This window comes from Scyliorhinus torazame, chromosome 2 (genome assembly GCF_047496885.1).
Source record: "Scyliorhinus torazame isolate Kashiwa2021f chromosome 2, sScyTor2.1, whole genome shotgun sequence".
In the NCBI taxonomy this organism is placed as follows: domain Eukaryota; kingdom Metazoa; phylum Chordata; class Chondrichthyes; order Carcharhiniformes; family Scyliorhinidae; genus Scyliorhinus; species Scyliorhinus torazame.
This window is the reverse complement of record NC_092708.1, coordinates 132,720,031-132,737,886: the sequence shown is the minus strand read 5'-3', so window position 1 is coordinate 132,737,886 and position 17,856 is coordinate 132,720,031. Positions and strand designations below refer to the sequence as shown.

Below are 17,856 nucleotides of genomic sequence, written 5' to 3'. Positions count from 1 at the left end.
AATGAATGATCAATAAACATAGCTGGAAATTCCTAAACAGGGTGATGACCTTGGTGGAAAGATTAAGGGACACTTCACTGGAGGAGTGGTGATGGGGCAGGCCCTGGTGAGACCGGCAAAGTGACCAATGAAGCCCGGATCTCACGCCCCCTCATGCCTGCCTGGGCATACCCATCCTCTCATCTCTTACTAGAACCCTAATCTTGGGCCTGCCTGGAACTCACTCCCCCTCACACCTGCTGTCCCCACCCACGCCTCTAGGTAGCTGGAATCCCCGTGACCTGTGTTGGTCCCAGCTCCTTGCACTTATGCCTGGCTCAGAATGCTGCTGCCGCTAGCCTGGACTCCTCTTCCCCACCACCAGACAACGACTCATACCCCCCACGTCTCTTCCCCCCCCCCCCCCCCCCCCCCCCCCCCCCCATTCCATCCCCTTCCCCCTCCTTTCATTGGTCAAAAAATTGAATACAAGAGTTGGGACGTCTTGTTGAAGTTGTACAAGACATTAGTTAGCCATACTGTGTTCAGTTCACCTCCTCCACGCTCATCCTCAATACCAGTGCCCCACAAGGCTGTGTTCTTAGCCCCCGACTATACTCTTATACACCTATGACTGTGCGGCTAAATTCCCCTCCAACTCGATTTTCAAATTTGCTCATGACACCACCTTAGTGGGTCAGATTTCAAACAATGACGAGACAGAGTACAGGAATGAGGTAGAGAATCTGGTGAACTGGTGTGACGACAATAATCTCTCCCTCAATGTCAACAAAACGAAGGAGATTGTCATCGACTTCAGGAAGTGTAGAGGAGAACATGCCCCTGTCTACATCAATGGGAATGAAGTAGAAAGGGTCGAGAGCTTCAAGTTTTTAGGTGTACAGTTCACCAACAACCTGTCCTTGTGCCCCCCATGCCGACACTATAGTTAAGAAAGCCCACCAACTTTCTCAGAAGATCAAAAGGAAATTTGGCATGTCAGCTACCACTCTCAACAACCTTTACAGATGCACCATTAAAAGCGTTCTATCTGGTTGTATCACAGCTTGGTATGGTTCCTGTTGTGCCCAAGACCACAGGAAATTACAAAAGGTTGTGAATGTAGCCCAGTCCATCACGTAAACCAAGCTCCCATCCATTGACTCTGTCTATAATACCCGCTGTCTCGGAAAGGCAACCAGCATAATTAAGGACCCCACGCACCCCGGACATACTCTCTTCCACCTTCTTCAGTCAGGAAAAAGATACAAAACTTTGACGTCACGTACCAACCGACTCAAGAACAGCTTCTTCCCTGCTGCCATCAGACTTTTGAATGGACCTACCTTGTATTAAGTTAATCTTTTCTCTGCACCCTAGCTATGACTGTAACATTACATTCTGTAGTCTCTCCTTCCTTCCCTATGTACGGTATGCGTTGCCTGTATAGCATGCAAGAAACAATAATTTTCACTGTATACTAATACATGTGACAATAATAAATCAAATAAAATCAAAAAGTTCTGGTCACCCTATAATAGAAAGGATATTATTGAACTAGAAAGAGTGGAGAGAAGATTTACTAGGATGCCACCGGGACTTGATGGTTTGAGTTATAAGGAGAGGCTGGATAGACTGGGACTTTTTTCCCTGGAACGTAGGAGGCTTAGGAGTGACCTTATAGAGGTCTATAAAATAATGAATGGCATAGATAAGATAGACAGTCAACATCTTTTCCCAAAGGTAGGGGAGTCTGAAACGAGAGGGCATAGGTTAAGGTGAGAGGGGAGAGATACAAAAGGGTCCAGAGGGGCATTTTTTTCACATAGAGGGTGGTGAATGTCTGGAACGAGCTGCCAGAGGTAATAGTAGAGGCGGGTACAATTTTGTCTTTTAAAAAGCCTTTAGACAGTTATATGGGTAAGATGGATATAGAGGGATATGCGTCAAATGCGGGCAATTGGGAATAGTTTAGTGCTAAAAACTGTGTGTCATTGACAGGTTTGTCCAAAGGGCCTGTTTCCATACTGTAAACCTCCATGGGACAGCATGGTAGCACAGTGGTAGCACAGTTGCTTCACAGCTCCAGGGCCCCAGGTTCGATTCCCGGCTTGGGTCACTGTCTGTGTCCCGGTCTCCCTGTGTCTGCGTGAGTTTCCTCCGGGGTGCTCAGTTTCCTCCCACAGTCCAAAGCTGTGCAGATTAGGTGGACTGGCTTTGCTAAATTGCCCTTAGTGTCCAAAAAGGTTAGGTTGGGTTACTGGGTTACGGGGATAGGGTGGAGGTGTGGGCTTAAGTAGGGTGCTCTTTCTGAGGGCCGGTGCAGATTCGCTAGGCCAAATGGCCTCCTTCTGCACTGTAAATTGTATGATTCCATGACTCAATGACATGTTTCCCCCCCGCTCACCCCTGCCCCAGTAATCCTTGCCTGGGACACAGGATGGGAGATCAAATTCCAAGATGATATCAAAATATCCACGGCAGTTGGTCAACCCACTCCTCAAAGCTGGTTTAGCTCAATGGAAGTTGGTTTAGCTCAGTGGGCTAGACAACTAGTTTGTTTTGCAGAACAAGGCCAGCAGTGCGGGTTCAATTCCCGTACCAGCTGAGAATTCTGAATTCTCCCTCTGTGTACCCGAACAGGCGCCGGAATGTGGCGATGAGGGGCTTTTCACAGTAACTTCATTGCAGTGTTAATGTAAGCCTACTTGTGACAATAAAAGATTATTATTATTAAATATATTTCAACTACATAACCTTCTTTTATGCTTGAATAAACTACAGATTTTCCTTATGCTGTTGTCGTTAATATCTCCAATAACAGTGCTGTTATGGTTGGTATGACTTTCCATAACAGCTGACATTGGCATCCATTGATATACTATGACAAATTTCTTTTGCTATGACCTAACTTCTGCTTTTGTCTCCTCGGTTGAAAACAAGCTGTTAGTTCTCCCAACTCACTTCATGACTCTGTCGGCCAGAAAGCCATAAAATCTGTTCCTCTTTAAATGCAACTGAAATGTTTGAATATTTGCATTATCATAGAAAACCAAGAATACAATATCTATAATCATTACTTTATAATGGTTATTTGGTGTAATGACAAAGGCAATGGGCAGGATTCTCCATCTGTTCATGGCAGCGGGATTCTCCAGTCTCACTGCAGTGAATGGGAGATTTGGCTGAGCCCAAATTCTCCCTCCTCGCTAGCAGTGGTAGTGGGGCGCAATCGTAACGGAGAATCCCGGCCACTGTCTTTGTATCTTAACAATTAGGTATAATCCTTTTGTAATATTGTTAAGGTAAATGAAAACCAACTCCTTTATGACTGGATATTTATTATGTATTTTACTACCATCGCCCTGATTTTATCAAGAATATTTTGATCTAACTATTTGGGTGGAATTCTCCCAAAAAATGATTAAGTATTTTCGGATGTGAAAGTCAGTGCAAGTCGCGGCAGGGGTTCTGGTGCAATTCCAATTGTGACCTTTCCGCACTTAGTTTTTTTTTTTTGGAGCCAGGAGTGATTTGTGCCAAAAATGAGATGAGTGGAACCCAAAGACGCCAGCAAGGCTGATCCTCAGAGATCAGGCCGACCTCAGAAGAACACTACAGACACCCCCCCCCTTCCCAGCAGCAAAGACCCCCAACCCTCCACACCCCCACCCAATAGCTGAATAAGGTCCCCCCAATCGCCGGTACCAGGTCTGAGCACCCCCAGAGTGGACATCACATCTGGTCTCCATTTGTGGAGACCAGTAGTGATGCACACCGCGCTTTATGTTGCGCTGGTTGGTGGAGGAATTGCAGGAGCTGGAAGAATTTAGCTTAAAGCTAAATCCAGCATATTAAAATGAGAATTTTAATATACTCATCTGGTTCATGCCCAGTGAGGTCGTGAACCAGGTTACATCTGCTGGGAGGGTCCGGGAGCATCATTTGTTCAGCGCAAATCCCTTTTCAGGCCTCTCCTAGAATTCTCCTGACATAATGGCGTCAGGCGACACACGGCTGGAGAATAACCCCCTTTGAAGTTCACTTTTAAAGTTGATGTAATGAATAAATAATAATTCTGTAAAATATATATCTTTAGTTAAAGGAATCCTATAAAGAACTCAAGAAGAAGTTTAACAACTTGAAATTTAGTTACCTGAAGAAAAATGAGAAATCCCGCAATCTGAAAGCTGTCCGAAATCAAGCCCAGCAAGTTGAAATATATACTGAAAGATTTGAGGTAACTGTGTGCACCTATTTTGTTTAGTTTTCAACCACTGAACTGTAATAATTTGGTGGCACTAACTCTGATCCCTAAGTTCATGTTGTGCTTTCTGTGTTTAAAAGATATTCAATAAGAAAATGATTCAGTATGTGACAAAAGGCACTACCGTGCTGGAAAAGCATGTCCCCAGAGCAGAAATAAATGTACTTGAAGAATCCTTGAATGAATTACAGAAACAGGTGAATGAACTTGACAAGACAGTGGAGGAATACAAACAAAGCTTGGACATGACCATACAATTGCAGCAGGCTATGGAAGAGGTGAGTAATGCAAATTATTGCACTGGTATAGATTTCAACTTAATTTAATTTTTGCTTTAGTAACAACATAGTGAAAATTGTTTTTTCGTTGAATATCGCCAACTTTATTAAGTTGCTAGACCATTGTTTATTCCACACTTGTTTTCAGCTCATGAGATTATTGGGAATTTTTTTTAAAAATCGTTTTAAATAATGTCGTATATTTTTTATATTAAACGTGAGTAACTGAAACGATGTATGTCTGAAAACAGGAGATGCAACTAAAAAAATCCTGAGCACATGTTCTGATGAGCGCATAGATCCTAAATTACTTTTCAGAGCCCAGTCGAGTGAATGGAGATAAACTGTATTTTTAAATGGTATGTGAAATACAGGAAGTGGAACTTAAGCATTGTGTTTTCTCTTGGATTGATTTGGGAAGAGGCTCTCTTATCTTAGGAACAAATCTGTTACACTCTTTCTCCATGTCATTTTCATTCCGGCACAAGCTAGTGCACTGTACGTTTTTACACCGTAAAACCTTCATAGAATCATAGAATCCCTATAGTGCAGAAGGAGACCATTCGGCACATCGTGTCTATACCAACCCTCTGAAAGAGCACTGGATACCTAAGCCCACACCGGCCTAACCCTGCAACCCCATAACCCAACCTGACCATTTTTTTGAACTAAGGGGCAATTTAGCTTGACCATTCCACCTAACCTGCACATCTTTGTACTCTGGGAGGAAATCGGAGCATCTGAAGGAAGCCCATACAGACACTGGGAGGAAGTCACCCAAGACCGGAATTGAACCCGGGTCCTTGGTGCTGTGCGGCAACAATGCTAACTACTGTGTCTCCATGCTGCCCCTAGAAAAAAGGGATTTTGCACTGCTCCACATTAGTCAAAACCACGCAGAAACACGTTGGCGAAGTGGTTGGGACTAAACCTGCCAGGCACCTTGTTGAATTTATGAGTGGTTAGCAATGTTGGCCAGTACCGGATCAAAACCATGACCTTGGCATTATTAGCACCACGCTCGAACCATCTGAGCTAACCTTATTCCTCAAAATGATTGATGAGACACATGGAGGCATGAGCTAATATTGGAATATTTCTGTATTTGCACATTATGAAATATATTCATGGCACACATGGCAATTTGTTGGATAGATACCAATTAAAGGGATCTGGCCTAATTAAATTCACATGATAGTATAAAACAGAGTGTATGCCCAATAGCCAAGGTAGATGAGGGAAAGGGTTTGGACGTGATTGTCCAATGTTCATTGAGCATATCTGGAAAGACAAATTGGAGCTATAATCAACAAGATAATTTCAGATGTACTCCGGTCATAAATCACAAACCTAATTAAAGCATAGTAAATTAAGTAAAGTCGCCATAGTCCCAGATGATCATAGGCTGCTTTCCCCTTTGAGGGGGAGAGTGGACTGGTGGTGATTTAACCTGAGGATCACCACACCTCGGGCGAAGAGCAGTGTTGAGAAGGCAGTGGCTTCATCAATAACCTCAGCTAGTATGGCAATTGAACCCACGCTGTTGGCTTTGCTCTACATCAGAAACCATCTGGACAGCCAACTAAGCTAAACCAGCATAGTAGCCCCTTGCTGTATATTGATCATAGAATCATGGAATTTACAATGCAGAAGAAGGCCATTCGGCACATCGAGTATGCACCAGCCCTTGGAATGAGCACTCTACCTAAGCCCACACCTCCACCCTATCCCCGTAACCCAGTAACCCCACCTAACCGTTTTAGACACTAAGGGCAATTTAGCATGGCCAATCCACCTAACCTGCACATCTTTGGACTGTGGAGGAAACCGGAGCACCCAGAGGCAACCCACGCAGACACGGGGAGAACGTGCAACCTCTGCACCAACAGTGACGCAAGCTGGGAATCGAACCTGGGATCCTGGAGCTGTGAAGCCTCTGTGCTACTGTGCCATCCACTGATGTGGTGTATGGTGGCATCTAAAATAATCTAGCATTTATGCCTCTTTCAGTAATAGAGACAAAGTAGCGACATGCGGGAGAATGCCTGATGGAAAATTGTTCATGGTCTGTGGAAAGAAAGGACTTGATATGTTGGATGGCCTTTAGTGCTCCAACATTGATAGATTGAGTACATTTTCTAGAAACAGTAAATGATAACAAGTATTGCGTCATTTTCAAACAAATTCATTTATCTGCATGTACTATTAAATATATCAATTTGCCTATTTATACATTTCAGAGTCAGTTTTGGTGTGAAGATGCAAGTGGTACAGTTGTTAGAGTTGGGAAGTATTCAGCTGAGTGCAAGACAAAGGAAGCAGTGGGAGTTCTCTACAAGCAGTTTGAGAAGTTTGTGTGGCCCACCGTACCACAGCAAGAGGAGAGAATCCAACAAATCACAGAACTGGCAATGCGACTATATGGTTAGAGCGAATAATTATTGTATTTTTAAAAGTTTTTGTGTTCAGCAAGCTAATCAATGTTAATGCAGGGGAATGAATGCTTACCTTATTGGACACCAAGCAGGCATTCCGGCTTCATCTAGAATGGTCAGAATAAATCTCCTTTTGCCCTGTCCTAACAATGTTCAACTCTTTTTCTTTTCCCACTGTCCCAACAACATGCCTCAATCCAATCTGTAGAAAGAAACCGTCCCATTACTCGAGTGTATATATTTACAAGATCGAACTAGGCACAACAGCTGTCTAATGGTCCCTTTGAGTGAGATTGCCAATTGATGGCAATTAAAGAAAGGTTATGTTTTGTGGTCCCATACCAAGAATTATCTGAATTGAGACCAGAACAAAGAAATGTACAGCACAGGAACAGGCCCTTGGGCCCTTCAAGCCCGTGCCGACCATGCTGCCCGACTAAACTATAATCTTCTACACTTCCTGGGTCCGTATCCCTCTATTCCCATCCTATTCATGTATTTGTCAAGATGCCCCTTAAATATCACTATCGTCACTGCTTCCACCACCTCCTCCGGTAGCGCGTTCCAGGCACCCACTACCCTCTGTGTAAAAAAACTTGCCTCGTACATCTACTCTAAACCTTGCCCCTCGCACCTTAAACCTATGCCCCCTAGCAATTGACCCCTCTACCCTGGGGAAAAGCCTCTGACTATCCACTCTGTCTATGCCCCTCATAATTTTGTAGACCTCTATCAGTTCGCCCTCAACCTCCGTCGTTCCAGTGAGAACAAACTGAGTTTATTCAACCGCTCCTCATAGCTAATGCCCTCCATACCAGGCAACATTCTGGTAAATCTCTTCTGCACCCTCTCTAAAGCCTCCACATCCTTCTGGTAGTGTGGCGACCAGAATTGAACACCATACTCCAAGTGTGGCCTAACTAAGGTTCTATACAGCTGCAACATGACTTGCCAATTCTTATACTCAATGCCCCGGCCAATGAAGGCAAGCATGCCGTATGCCTTCTTGACTACCTTCTCCATCTGTGTTGCCCCTTTCAGTGACCTGTGAACCTATACTCCTAGATCTCTCTAACTTTCGATACTCTTGAGGGTTCTACCGTTCACTGTATATTCCCTACCTGCATTAGACCTTCCAAAATGCATTACCACACATTTGTCCGGATTAAACTCCATCTGCCATCTCTCTGCCCAAGTCTCCAAACAATCTAAGCTCATGTTAAAAAAAGTCATTACAACAAACTAGGAAAATTTCCATCCTCTCAATCTGGCCGAACCCACTTTTTAGAAGTGGAAGGACAGGATTTAAGCCCATTGCATCTGGCAATTTTTTGTGTGTAAAAATTCCATATTTTCTTATTTTTATCTTTTATATGTTAGAATTATGATATATTGGCAAGCTGTTGTTGTTGAATATATTTCCATCACAACTATTTCTGACACCTCCATGTTTATTATTGTTCAGAATTCTTTTAATCATTTATGTGTTCATGAATACAAACATAGAAACTTAGAAAATAGAAGCAGGAGCCTGCTCCACCATTCATTATGATCATGGCTGATCATCAAGTTCAATACCCTGATCCTGCCTTCCCTCCCATGACCCTTGACCCTTTTGGCCCCAAGAGCTATATCTAATTCCTTCTTGAAATTACAACAACAATTACTTATTTATTTAGTATTTATTCAACATAATAAAATGTCATAAGGTGCCTCAAAGGATCATTATAAAACAAAGTATGACAGTGAACCACATAAGATGATATTGGGCGGAACGCTTCGCCCTTGCTGTCGGTGGGATTTTCCGGTCCTGACAATGGCCAGCCCCCGCAGCAGGTTTCCCCAGCGGTGGAGGGTGCAGGCCATGCAAAACCCTGTAGAAATCAGCAGGACCAGAAGATCTGCCACAGTCTAATGGTGGACCCCCTCTGTTGTTGGAAAACGCACTGCAGGGGGGGCTGGAAAATCCCACCCATTAGGTCAGATGATCAAAGGCTTGGTCAAAAAAGTGGGTTTGAAGGAGTTTCTTTGGGAAGAGAGCAAGGAAGCGAGTCCGAGAGTTATCGGACGGTGGTCCTTAGCATGGGGCCGAGACAACTGAAGGCAGGGCCACCAATGATGGAACAACTATAAAATTTGGGATGCACAGGAAGCCAGAATTGGATGAGCGCAAATATCTTGACAGGTTATGGAGCTAGAGGAGATTATGGAGCTGTAGAGGGGTGAGGCCATGGAGGGATTTGGAAGCAGGGATGTGTAAGGGCCAGTGAGCATAAGAGGGTGCTGTGAGTTAAGGCACGGGCAGCAGAATTTTGGATGACATTGTGTTAAATGAATTTAGAATGTGAGAGACCAGCAAAAGTGAGTTGGAATAGTCAAGTCTGGAGTAATAAAGGCACAAATGCGATTTCAGCAGATGAGCTGATATTGGACGATGTTATGGAGAAATTGGACGATGTTGTGGAGGTGGAAATAGGTGATGACATGAATATGAGGTTGGAAGCTCATCTCTGGATCAATGGGGTGCGAGCGGACTGGCCTCATCTCTGTTGCCAGGAAAAGAGATGGATGCCATAGCTGGGGAATGGAATTTGGATCTGGAACGGAAAACAATGGCTTCAGACTTCGCAATGTCTAATAGGAGGAAACTTCTGCTCATCTAGTACTAGATGTGGGATAAGCAATCTGATAATTTAGCAACAGTGGAGAAGTCGAGGTTGTGAGGTAGAACTGGGTATCAGCGTACAAGTGAAAGCTAACACTGTGTCTTCAGATGACGTTGTTGAGGGGCAGCATGTAGATGGGAAATAGGAGTGGACCAAGGATAAATCCTTGGGGGACATCAGAGGTAACTGTGCAGGGGTAGGAAGAGAAACCATTGAAAGTGCTTTTTTGGCTATGGTTAGATCGATAAGAATCTCTGGGCAGCGCGGTGGTGCAATGGTTAGCACTGCTGCCTCACAGTGCCGAGGACCCGCTTTCAATCCCGACGCTGGGTCACTATCTGTGTAGCGTTTGCACATTCTCCCTGTGCCTGCATGGGTCTCACCCCCTGTAGCGCACAAAGACTCACGAGAGACGAATAGAGATGAAGTCGATGAGGCTTTATTAAGCGTGACTTGTTCCCCGCAGTTCAGTAGCAGACTGGCCTGTGGGGGAGAACTCCTGGTTCTTATACTCCGCCTTCAGGGCGGAGCTAGAGGTCAACAGCCAACCAGGACCTGGGATCTGTCAGCCAATGACATCACGGCTTCACAGTCCCACATGACCCCTAATGCATACTACCACATTCACCCCGTGTTAAAAATGAACCCGGCGGGGTGGTGCTTCGTATGGTGGTAAGGGTTTACAAGGTTGGTCCTGGGAGGAAAACGTTTGCATGTCATCACAGCATGTACAGAGGTTTTTTTTTTTGTTTTGAACTATTTACAGTAAAAGGGGGAAAAGGAAAGAGTTCTCATTAAAGTCCACAACATTGTAGTGTTACATCGATGCCACGAGTCGGTCGGGCGGTCTGGTCGTCCTCGTCGATCGCCTCGGCCCCGGTGGTGGTGCTGGTTCCCGTGTTGTCGTCTCCGGGAGCCTTACGGTTTCTGCTTCAGCTTCACTTCTGGTCGGACCTGGGAGGAGGACCGATCCTCCCGGGAAGGGGGCGCTCGCGGGGTGCGCCGGTGGCAGGGAGGGGGTGATTGGTGTCGGTGGTGTGTGCGTGTTGCCGGCGGGCGCCAGATCGCGCAGGGAGACCGTGTCCTGTCGGCCGTCGGGGTACTCCACGTAAGCGTACTGCGGGTTCGCGTGGAGGAGGCAAACCCTCTCGACCAACGGGTCCGACTTGTGCGCCCGCACATGTTTTCGGAGCAAGATGGGTCCTGGGACCGCCAGCCAGGTCGGCAGCGACGTTCCAGAGGAGGACTTCCTGGGGAAGACAAGGAGGCGCTCGTGAGGCGTTTGGTTAGTGCTAGTACACAGTAGCGACCGGATGGAGTGGAGAGCATCCGGGAGGACCTCCTGCCACCGTGAAACTGGGAGGTCCCTGGACTGTAGGACCAGTAGGACGGTCTTCCAGACCGTGCCGTTCTCCCTCTCTACTTGCCCGTTCCCCCGGGGGTTGTAGCTGGTCATCCTGCTCGAGGCTATACCGTTGCTGAGCAGGAACTGGTGCAGCTCGTCACTCATAAAGGAGGACCCCCTGTCGCTGTGGACGTATGCGGGGCAACCGAACAGTGTGAATATGGTGTTAAGGGCTTTAATGACTGTGGCCGCTGTCATGTCAGGGCAGGGGATGGCGAAGGGGAAACGGGAGTACTCGTCCACCACGTTCAGGAAGTATATGTTGCGGTCGGTGGAGGGGACGGGCCTTTGAAATCCAGACTAAGGCGTTCAAAGGGACGGGAAGCCTTGATCAGGTGCGCACCATCCGGCCTGAAAAAGTGCGGTTTGCACTCTGCGCAGATGTGGCAGTTCCTTTTGACTGTACGGACCTCCTCCACAGAGTAGGGGAGGTTGCGGGACTTTATAAAGTGGTAGAACCGAGTGACCCCCGGGTGGCAGAGGTCCTCGTGGAGGGTTTGGAGGCGGTTAATTTGTGCGTTGGCACATGTGCCGCGGGATAGGGCATCGGACAGCTCGTTCAGCTTTCCAGGACGGTACATGATCTCATAGTTGAAGGTGGAGAGCTCGATCCTCCACCTTACGATCTTGTCGTTCTTAATTTTGCCCCGCTGTGCATTATCGAACATGAAGGCTACCGACCGTTGGTCCGTGAGGAGAGTGAATCTCCTGCCGGCCAGGTAATGCCTCCAATGTCGCACAGCTTCCACTATGGCTTGGGCTTCCTTTTCCACTGAGGAGTGGCGGATTTCTGAAGCGTGGAGGGTTCAGGAGAAAAAGGCCACGGGCCTGCCCGCTTGGTTAAGGGTGGCCGCTAGAGCTACATCGGAGGCGTCGCTCTCGACCTGGAAGGGGAGGGACTCGTCGATGGCGCGCATCGTGGCCTTTGCGATATCCGCTTTGATGCGGCTGAAGGCCTGGCAAGCCTCTGTCGACAGAGGGAAGGTCGTGGTCTGTATTAGGGGGCGGGCCTTGTCTGCGTACTGGGGGACCCACTGGGTGTAATATGAAAAGAACCCCAGGCAGCGTTTTAGGGCTTTTGAGCAGTGCGGGAGGGGAAATTCCATGAGGGGGCGCATGCGTTCGGGGTCGGGGCCTATTATCCCATTGCGCACTACGTATCCCAAGATGGCTAGCCGGTTTGTGCTAAACACGCACTTGTCCTCGTTGTATGTGAGGTTCAAGGTTTTAGCGGTCTGGAGGAATTTTTGGAGGTTGGCGTCGTGGTCCTGCTGATCGTGGCCGCAGATGGTTACGTTGTCGAGGTACGGGAATGTGGCCTGCAACCCGTGTTGATCAACCATTCGGTCCATCTCTCGTTGGAAGACCGAGACCCCGTTTGTGACGCCAAATGGGACCCTTAGGAAGTGGTATAATCGCCCGTCTGCCTCGAAGGCTGTGTACTTGCGGTCACTTGGGCGAATGGGGAGCTGATGGTAGGCGGACTTGAGGTCCACGGTGGAGAAGACCTTATATTGGGCAATCCGATTGACCATGTCGGATATGCGGGGGAGAGGGTACGCATCTAGTTGTGTGTACCTGTTGATGGTCTGGCTATAGTCTATGACCATCCTTTGCTTCTCCCCTGTCTTTACTACTACCACCTGTGCTCTCCAGGGACTGTTGCTGGCCTGGATTATGCCTTCCTTCAGTAGCCGCTGGACTTCGGACCGAATGAATGTCCGGTCCTGGGCGCTGTACCGTCTGCTCCTAGTGACGACGGGTTTGCAATCCGGGGTGAGGTTTGCAAACAAGGATGGGGGCTCAACCTTGAGGGTTGCGAGGCCGCAGATAGTGAGTGGGGGTATTGGGCCGCCGAATTGAAACGTTAGGCTCTGCAGGTTGCACTGGAAATCTAATCCCAGTAATGTGGGCGCGCAGAGTTGGGGAAGGACGTAGAGCCTGTCGTTTTTAAACTCCCTCCCTTGCACCGTTAGGGTCACTATGCAGAAGCCTTTAACCTGTACGGAGTGGGATCCTGCAGCTAGGGAAATCTTTTGCGCACTGGGACGGATGGTCAAAAAACAGCGTCTTACCGTGTCGGGGTGGATGAAACTTTCCGTGCTCCCGGAGTCGACCAGGCATGGTGTCTCGTGCCCGTTTATCAGCACCATTGTTGTCGTCGTCTGGAGCGTCCGGGGCCGCGCTTGGTCCAGCGTCATTGAGGCCAGACGTGATCGTAGTGCTTGAGCGTCTTCCTCGAACCCCGTGGAGCCGTCGACACTGGGGTCCGTTGTTGCCGTCCAAGATGGCGGCGGGGGTGAACAAAATGGCCGCCCCCATGCATCGCACATGGCTGGGGGGTCACAAGATGGCGGCGGGGGTGGACCAAATGGCCGTCCCCATGCGTCGCACAGGTCTGGGGGGTCCCAAGATGGCGGCGCCCCTCTTCCCCTCGTGGTGGCCGGGACCCAAAATGGCGGCGCCTGCGGGTCGCACATGGGGCGCTGGGGGGGTTGGGGAGCGTCAGAAACGCGCAGATCGCCTTGTTCTCCGGGGACAGCGGTGGCCGGGATCCAAACTGGTTGCGCCTGCGGGTCGTACATGGGCGCTGGACAGCGGTGGCCGGGACCCAAACTGGTTGCGCCTGTGGGTCGTACATGGGGCGCTGGAGGGGTTGGGGAGCGTTAGAAGCGCGCAGGAATCCTTGTTCGCCGGGGACAGCGGCGACCTCCCGGGAACGGCACACAGCCGCGAAATGGCCCTTTTTCCCGCAGCTCTTACAAATCGCTGCGCGGGCCGGGCAGCGCTGCCGGGGGTGTTTCGCCTGGCCGCAGAAATAGCAGCGGGCTCCCCCGGGACGACTTGGCGTCTGAACTGCGCAAGCCTGTGGGGTGGGGGGGGGGGGGAGTGGGGGGGGGGTTTGTCGCGACGGGGGTCCACGGAGCCCAAGGGGCTGCCGCGCGGTCGGGGCCGTAGGCGTGGGCGTTTCGCGCGGCCACATCTAGTGAGGCTGCAAGGGCCCATGCCTCTGAGAGTCCTAGCGACTCTTTTTCTAAAAGTCTTTGGCGGATTTGGGAAGAGTTCATACCAGCCACAAAAGCATCACGCATCAACATGTCCGTGTGTTCCATCACGTTTACCGGCGGGCAGCTGCAGGCCCGTCCCAAAATTAGTAGCGCGGCGTAGAATTCATCTATCGATTCTCCGGCACTTTGCCGTCTCGTTGCGAGTTGGTCGCGTGCGTAAATCTGGTTCACTGGGCGAACATAGATGCTTTTTAGTGCTGCGAACGCCGTCTGGAAATCCTCTGCGTCTTCGATGAGAGGGAAAATTTCCGGGCTTACCCTCGAGTGCAGGACCTGTAGTTTCTGGTCTTCTGTGACCCGGCCGGGGGCCGTTCTGAGGTAGGACTCGATACAAGTCTGCCAGTGTTTGAAAACTGCTGCTGAGTTCACTGCGTTGGGGCTGATCCTCAGGCATTCCGGGATGATCCTGAGCTCCATAGTTCTTTTAAGCACGCTTAATAAATTGTAGCGCACAAAGACTCACGAGAGACGAATAGAGATGAAGTCGATGAGGCTTTATTAAGTGTGACTTGTTCCCCGCAGTTCAGTAGCAAACTGGCCTGCGGGGGAGAACTCCTGGTTCTTATACTCCGCCTTCAGGGCGGAGCTAGATGTCAACAGCCAACCAGGACCTGGGATCTGTCAGCCAATGACATCACGGCTTCACAGTCCCACATGACCCCTAATGCATACTACCATACCCCCATAACCCAAAGGTGTGCAGGGTAGGGGCATTGGCCATGCTAAATTGCCCCTTAATTGGAATTTTAAAAAAAAAAAGATAGATAATAGAATCAGTAAAGGGCAGTCCCATAAAGCTGGACAACAATGGAGAAGTGTTGGGGGAAGAGAGTGTGGGCTATTTTATTTCTATGGCTGGGGATGCCTTTATATTTCAGTGTTAAGGTTAACAATCCATTCAAGGGCTTTAGCTGACATAGTGTGAAGTGTTGTGGTGCCACCAGGAATGGATTTCTCGGTGTGGAAGTTCAGTATGTGGGCGATGGTCTAGCTTCGATAGCCACAGTCACAATCTGAGCTGTACATCACGTTACATTTGTGGGCCAAATGGCCAATTCTCCCCTGGCCCATCTTTAATTGGTTGAGGGTTGTCCACGGTCAGTTACCTTGTTGCAAGGATGTGGAGTGTGTTTCAGCCAAGACTTTAAATTTCAAACGAGCATGTGGGTTTTTAATTTTGGGGTCCTGAGTCAATGAGAGTACTTTGTTAATTGTCAGTCGGCGGTGTTTTTGAGGAGAATGATTGTCGTCGGCGGTGTTTTTGAGGAGGAGGATTGTCAGTCGGTGGTGTTTTTGAGGAGGATGATTGTCAGTCGGCGGTGTTTTTGAGGAGGATGATTGTCAGTCGGTGGTGTTTTTGAGGAGAATGATTGTCAGTCGGTGGTGTTTTTGAGGAGGATGATTGTCAGTCGGTGGTGTTTTTGAGGAGGATGATTGTCAGTCGGTGGTGTTTTTGAGGAGGATGATTGTCAGTCGGCGGTGTTTTTGAGGAGGATGATTGTCAGTCGGTGGTGTTTTTGAGGAGGATGATTGTCAGTCGGTGGTGTTTTTGAGGACGATGATTGTCAGTCGGTGGTGTTTTTGAGGACGATGATTGTCAGTCGGTGGTGTTTTTGAGGAGGATGATTGTCAGTCGGTGGTGTTTTTGAGGCGAATGATTGTCAGTCGGTGGTGTTTTTGAGGACGATGATTGTCAGTCGGTGGTGTTTTTGAGGAGGATGATTGTCAGTCGGTGGTGTTTTTGAGGAGAATGATTGTCAGTCGGTGGTGTTTTTGAGGAGGATGATTGTCAGTCGGCGGTGTTTTTGAGGACGATGATTGTCAGTCGGCGGTGTTTTTGAGGAGAATGATTGTCGTCGGCGGTGTTTTTGAGGAGGATGATTGTCAGTCGGTGGTGTTTTTGAGGAGAATGATTGTCAGTCGGTGGTGTTTTTGAGGAGGATGTTTTTCCTGCAGACGTCAGGCAGTTCAATATGTTAGCACAGGAAGCTACCTGAGCTGTGTTGATTTCAACATCCCAAAAATAATCCTTCTGACTTCCCAGATGCTGTGGCCAACCATGCCAAAGGCTGCAAGCAAGTTGAGAAGGGCGGGGAGGGAAAATTGAAAATTTACCTTTGTCACAGTTACATATGATGTCATTTATAAGAGCTGTTTTTGTACTGCAGCAGGGGTGGAAACCTGATTGGAAAGTTTCAAACATGGAGCTCCATGAAAGATGGGCACAGACCCTGGAGGCTGTATCATATTCAAGGACTTTTGAGAGGAAAGAAAGGTTGGAGATGGTAGTTTGGAAGGCCGATGGGTTAAGAGGTGATTGTTTGGAGGAGAGGCGTGATGATGGCAAATTTAAAGGAAGAAGGAACAACACCTGAAGAGGGAGAACCGTTTACAATATCAGCTAATGGGGGGGTCAGGAGGACAACTTCGTGACCGACAGTTTCATGGAAATAGGATCCAGGGAACAGGAGATGAACTTCATGGACAAGTTGAGCTCAGAGGGGACATGAAGGGAGATTATAGAGAAACTAGAAGAAAATCTGATTTTATGCCTAGGGCGGGGTGGGAGGTTGGTGGCGGTGGATTAAAGGAGGTTTGGCCAAGTGGACCCATGGGACGTGGCCAAGGCAGCTGGTCAGATGGTCTCAATATTAATGACAAAATATCCATGAACTCCTAGCACTTGTTGTTGAAGGTGAAGCTGGAAGAGACAGGGGAAAGGTGTTTAAGAAGACCATTGAAAAGAATTATGAATGCTGGTGATTACTGGGTAACATAAACCCAAAGATGAGAGAAATGAAAGGGCGAGAAATGTTTATTTTTAGGAGGAGGGGGCTGGGTATGGATGTGGTGGTTTTGAAGCGGTACCCTTTGTTTATTCCTGTAGCCACATGGTTCCCAGCATCTCCAGGACTGCTGCTTCATGGGGTGTCAAGGGTCTATTATTGGTGTTCTCAATTGTTATGAACAAGACAGCAGAAAGTATACGTCTGCCTGTATCCCAGTAGCAACTGTTGATGAAAGGAAGGATTTGAAGGTTCAACAAGAAATATCTGTTCGGGAAAGTGCTGAGACATATATTTTCAAATCCTGAGTTAATGAACTCCTCAGCCACAGTGTAATGTGAAGCAGTTTGGTAGAAGAGACCTTTATCTGATGGATGTTCAGTGTAAGGCCCATGCTGTCATATGCCTCGGTGAAGATGTTGACGATGGCTTGCAGCACGACCTCATGAGTGTGCACAAATGTAAGCATCAGCTGTATACTGTAGTTCAATGACAGATGATGGGATGATCTTGGATCTGAATTGCAGGCGGCAGAATTTGAACAGATTCCCATTTTGTTTGTAGTTCAACTCCACTCCAGGGGGAGCTTGCTGAGGGTAAGATGGAGATTGGAGCAAGGAAAATTGAAAAGAGCGTTGGTGTGATGACACAGCTTTACTTGACCCCAGTCTGAACATGAATTGAGTCTGTGGGGGATCTGTTGGTCAGGATCACTGCTTGTCATCATGCAACAGGCAGAGGACGGTGACAAACGTTTGGGGGCAGCCGAAATGGAGGAGGGTGCCCCATAACCCCTCACAATTGACAGTGTTGTAAGATCAAAGAAGGCCATGTAGAAGGGTCGGTGCTGTTCCCTGCATTTCTCTTATAGCTGCCATGCGGCGAAGATCATGTCCGTTGTGGCCCTTAGTGGGCAGAATGTGCATTGCAACTCTGGGAGGTGCTCTTCAGGCACATGGAGCTGGCGATTAA

General features: G+C 48.1%; 1 protein-coding gene across 4 annotated transcripts in view; it reads left to right on the top strand.

Annotated features, from left to right (window-relative positions):
* ccdc141 (coiled-coil domain containing 141) overlaps window positions 1–17,856 on the top strand; it is a 340,177-nt gene that overhangs the window by 258,906 nt on the left and 63,415 nt on the right. For all 4 annotated transcript variants that reach the window (XM_072477265.1, XM_072477274.1, XM_072477256.1 and 1 more), the window contains exons 18-20: window positions 4,079–4,219; window positions 4,327–4,524; window positions 6,765–6,948. In XM_072477265.1, coding sequence (XP_072333366.1) covers window positions 4,079–4,219; window positions 4,327–4,524; window positions 6,765–6,948 — 523 coding nt within the window. The remainder of the gene's footprint in view (window positions 1–4,078; window positions 4,220–4,326; window positions 4,525–6,764; window positions 6,949–17,856) is intronic.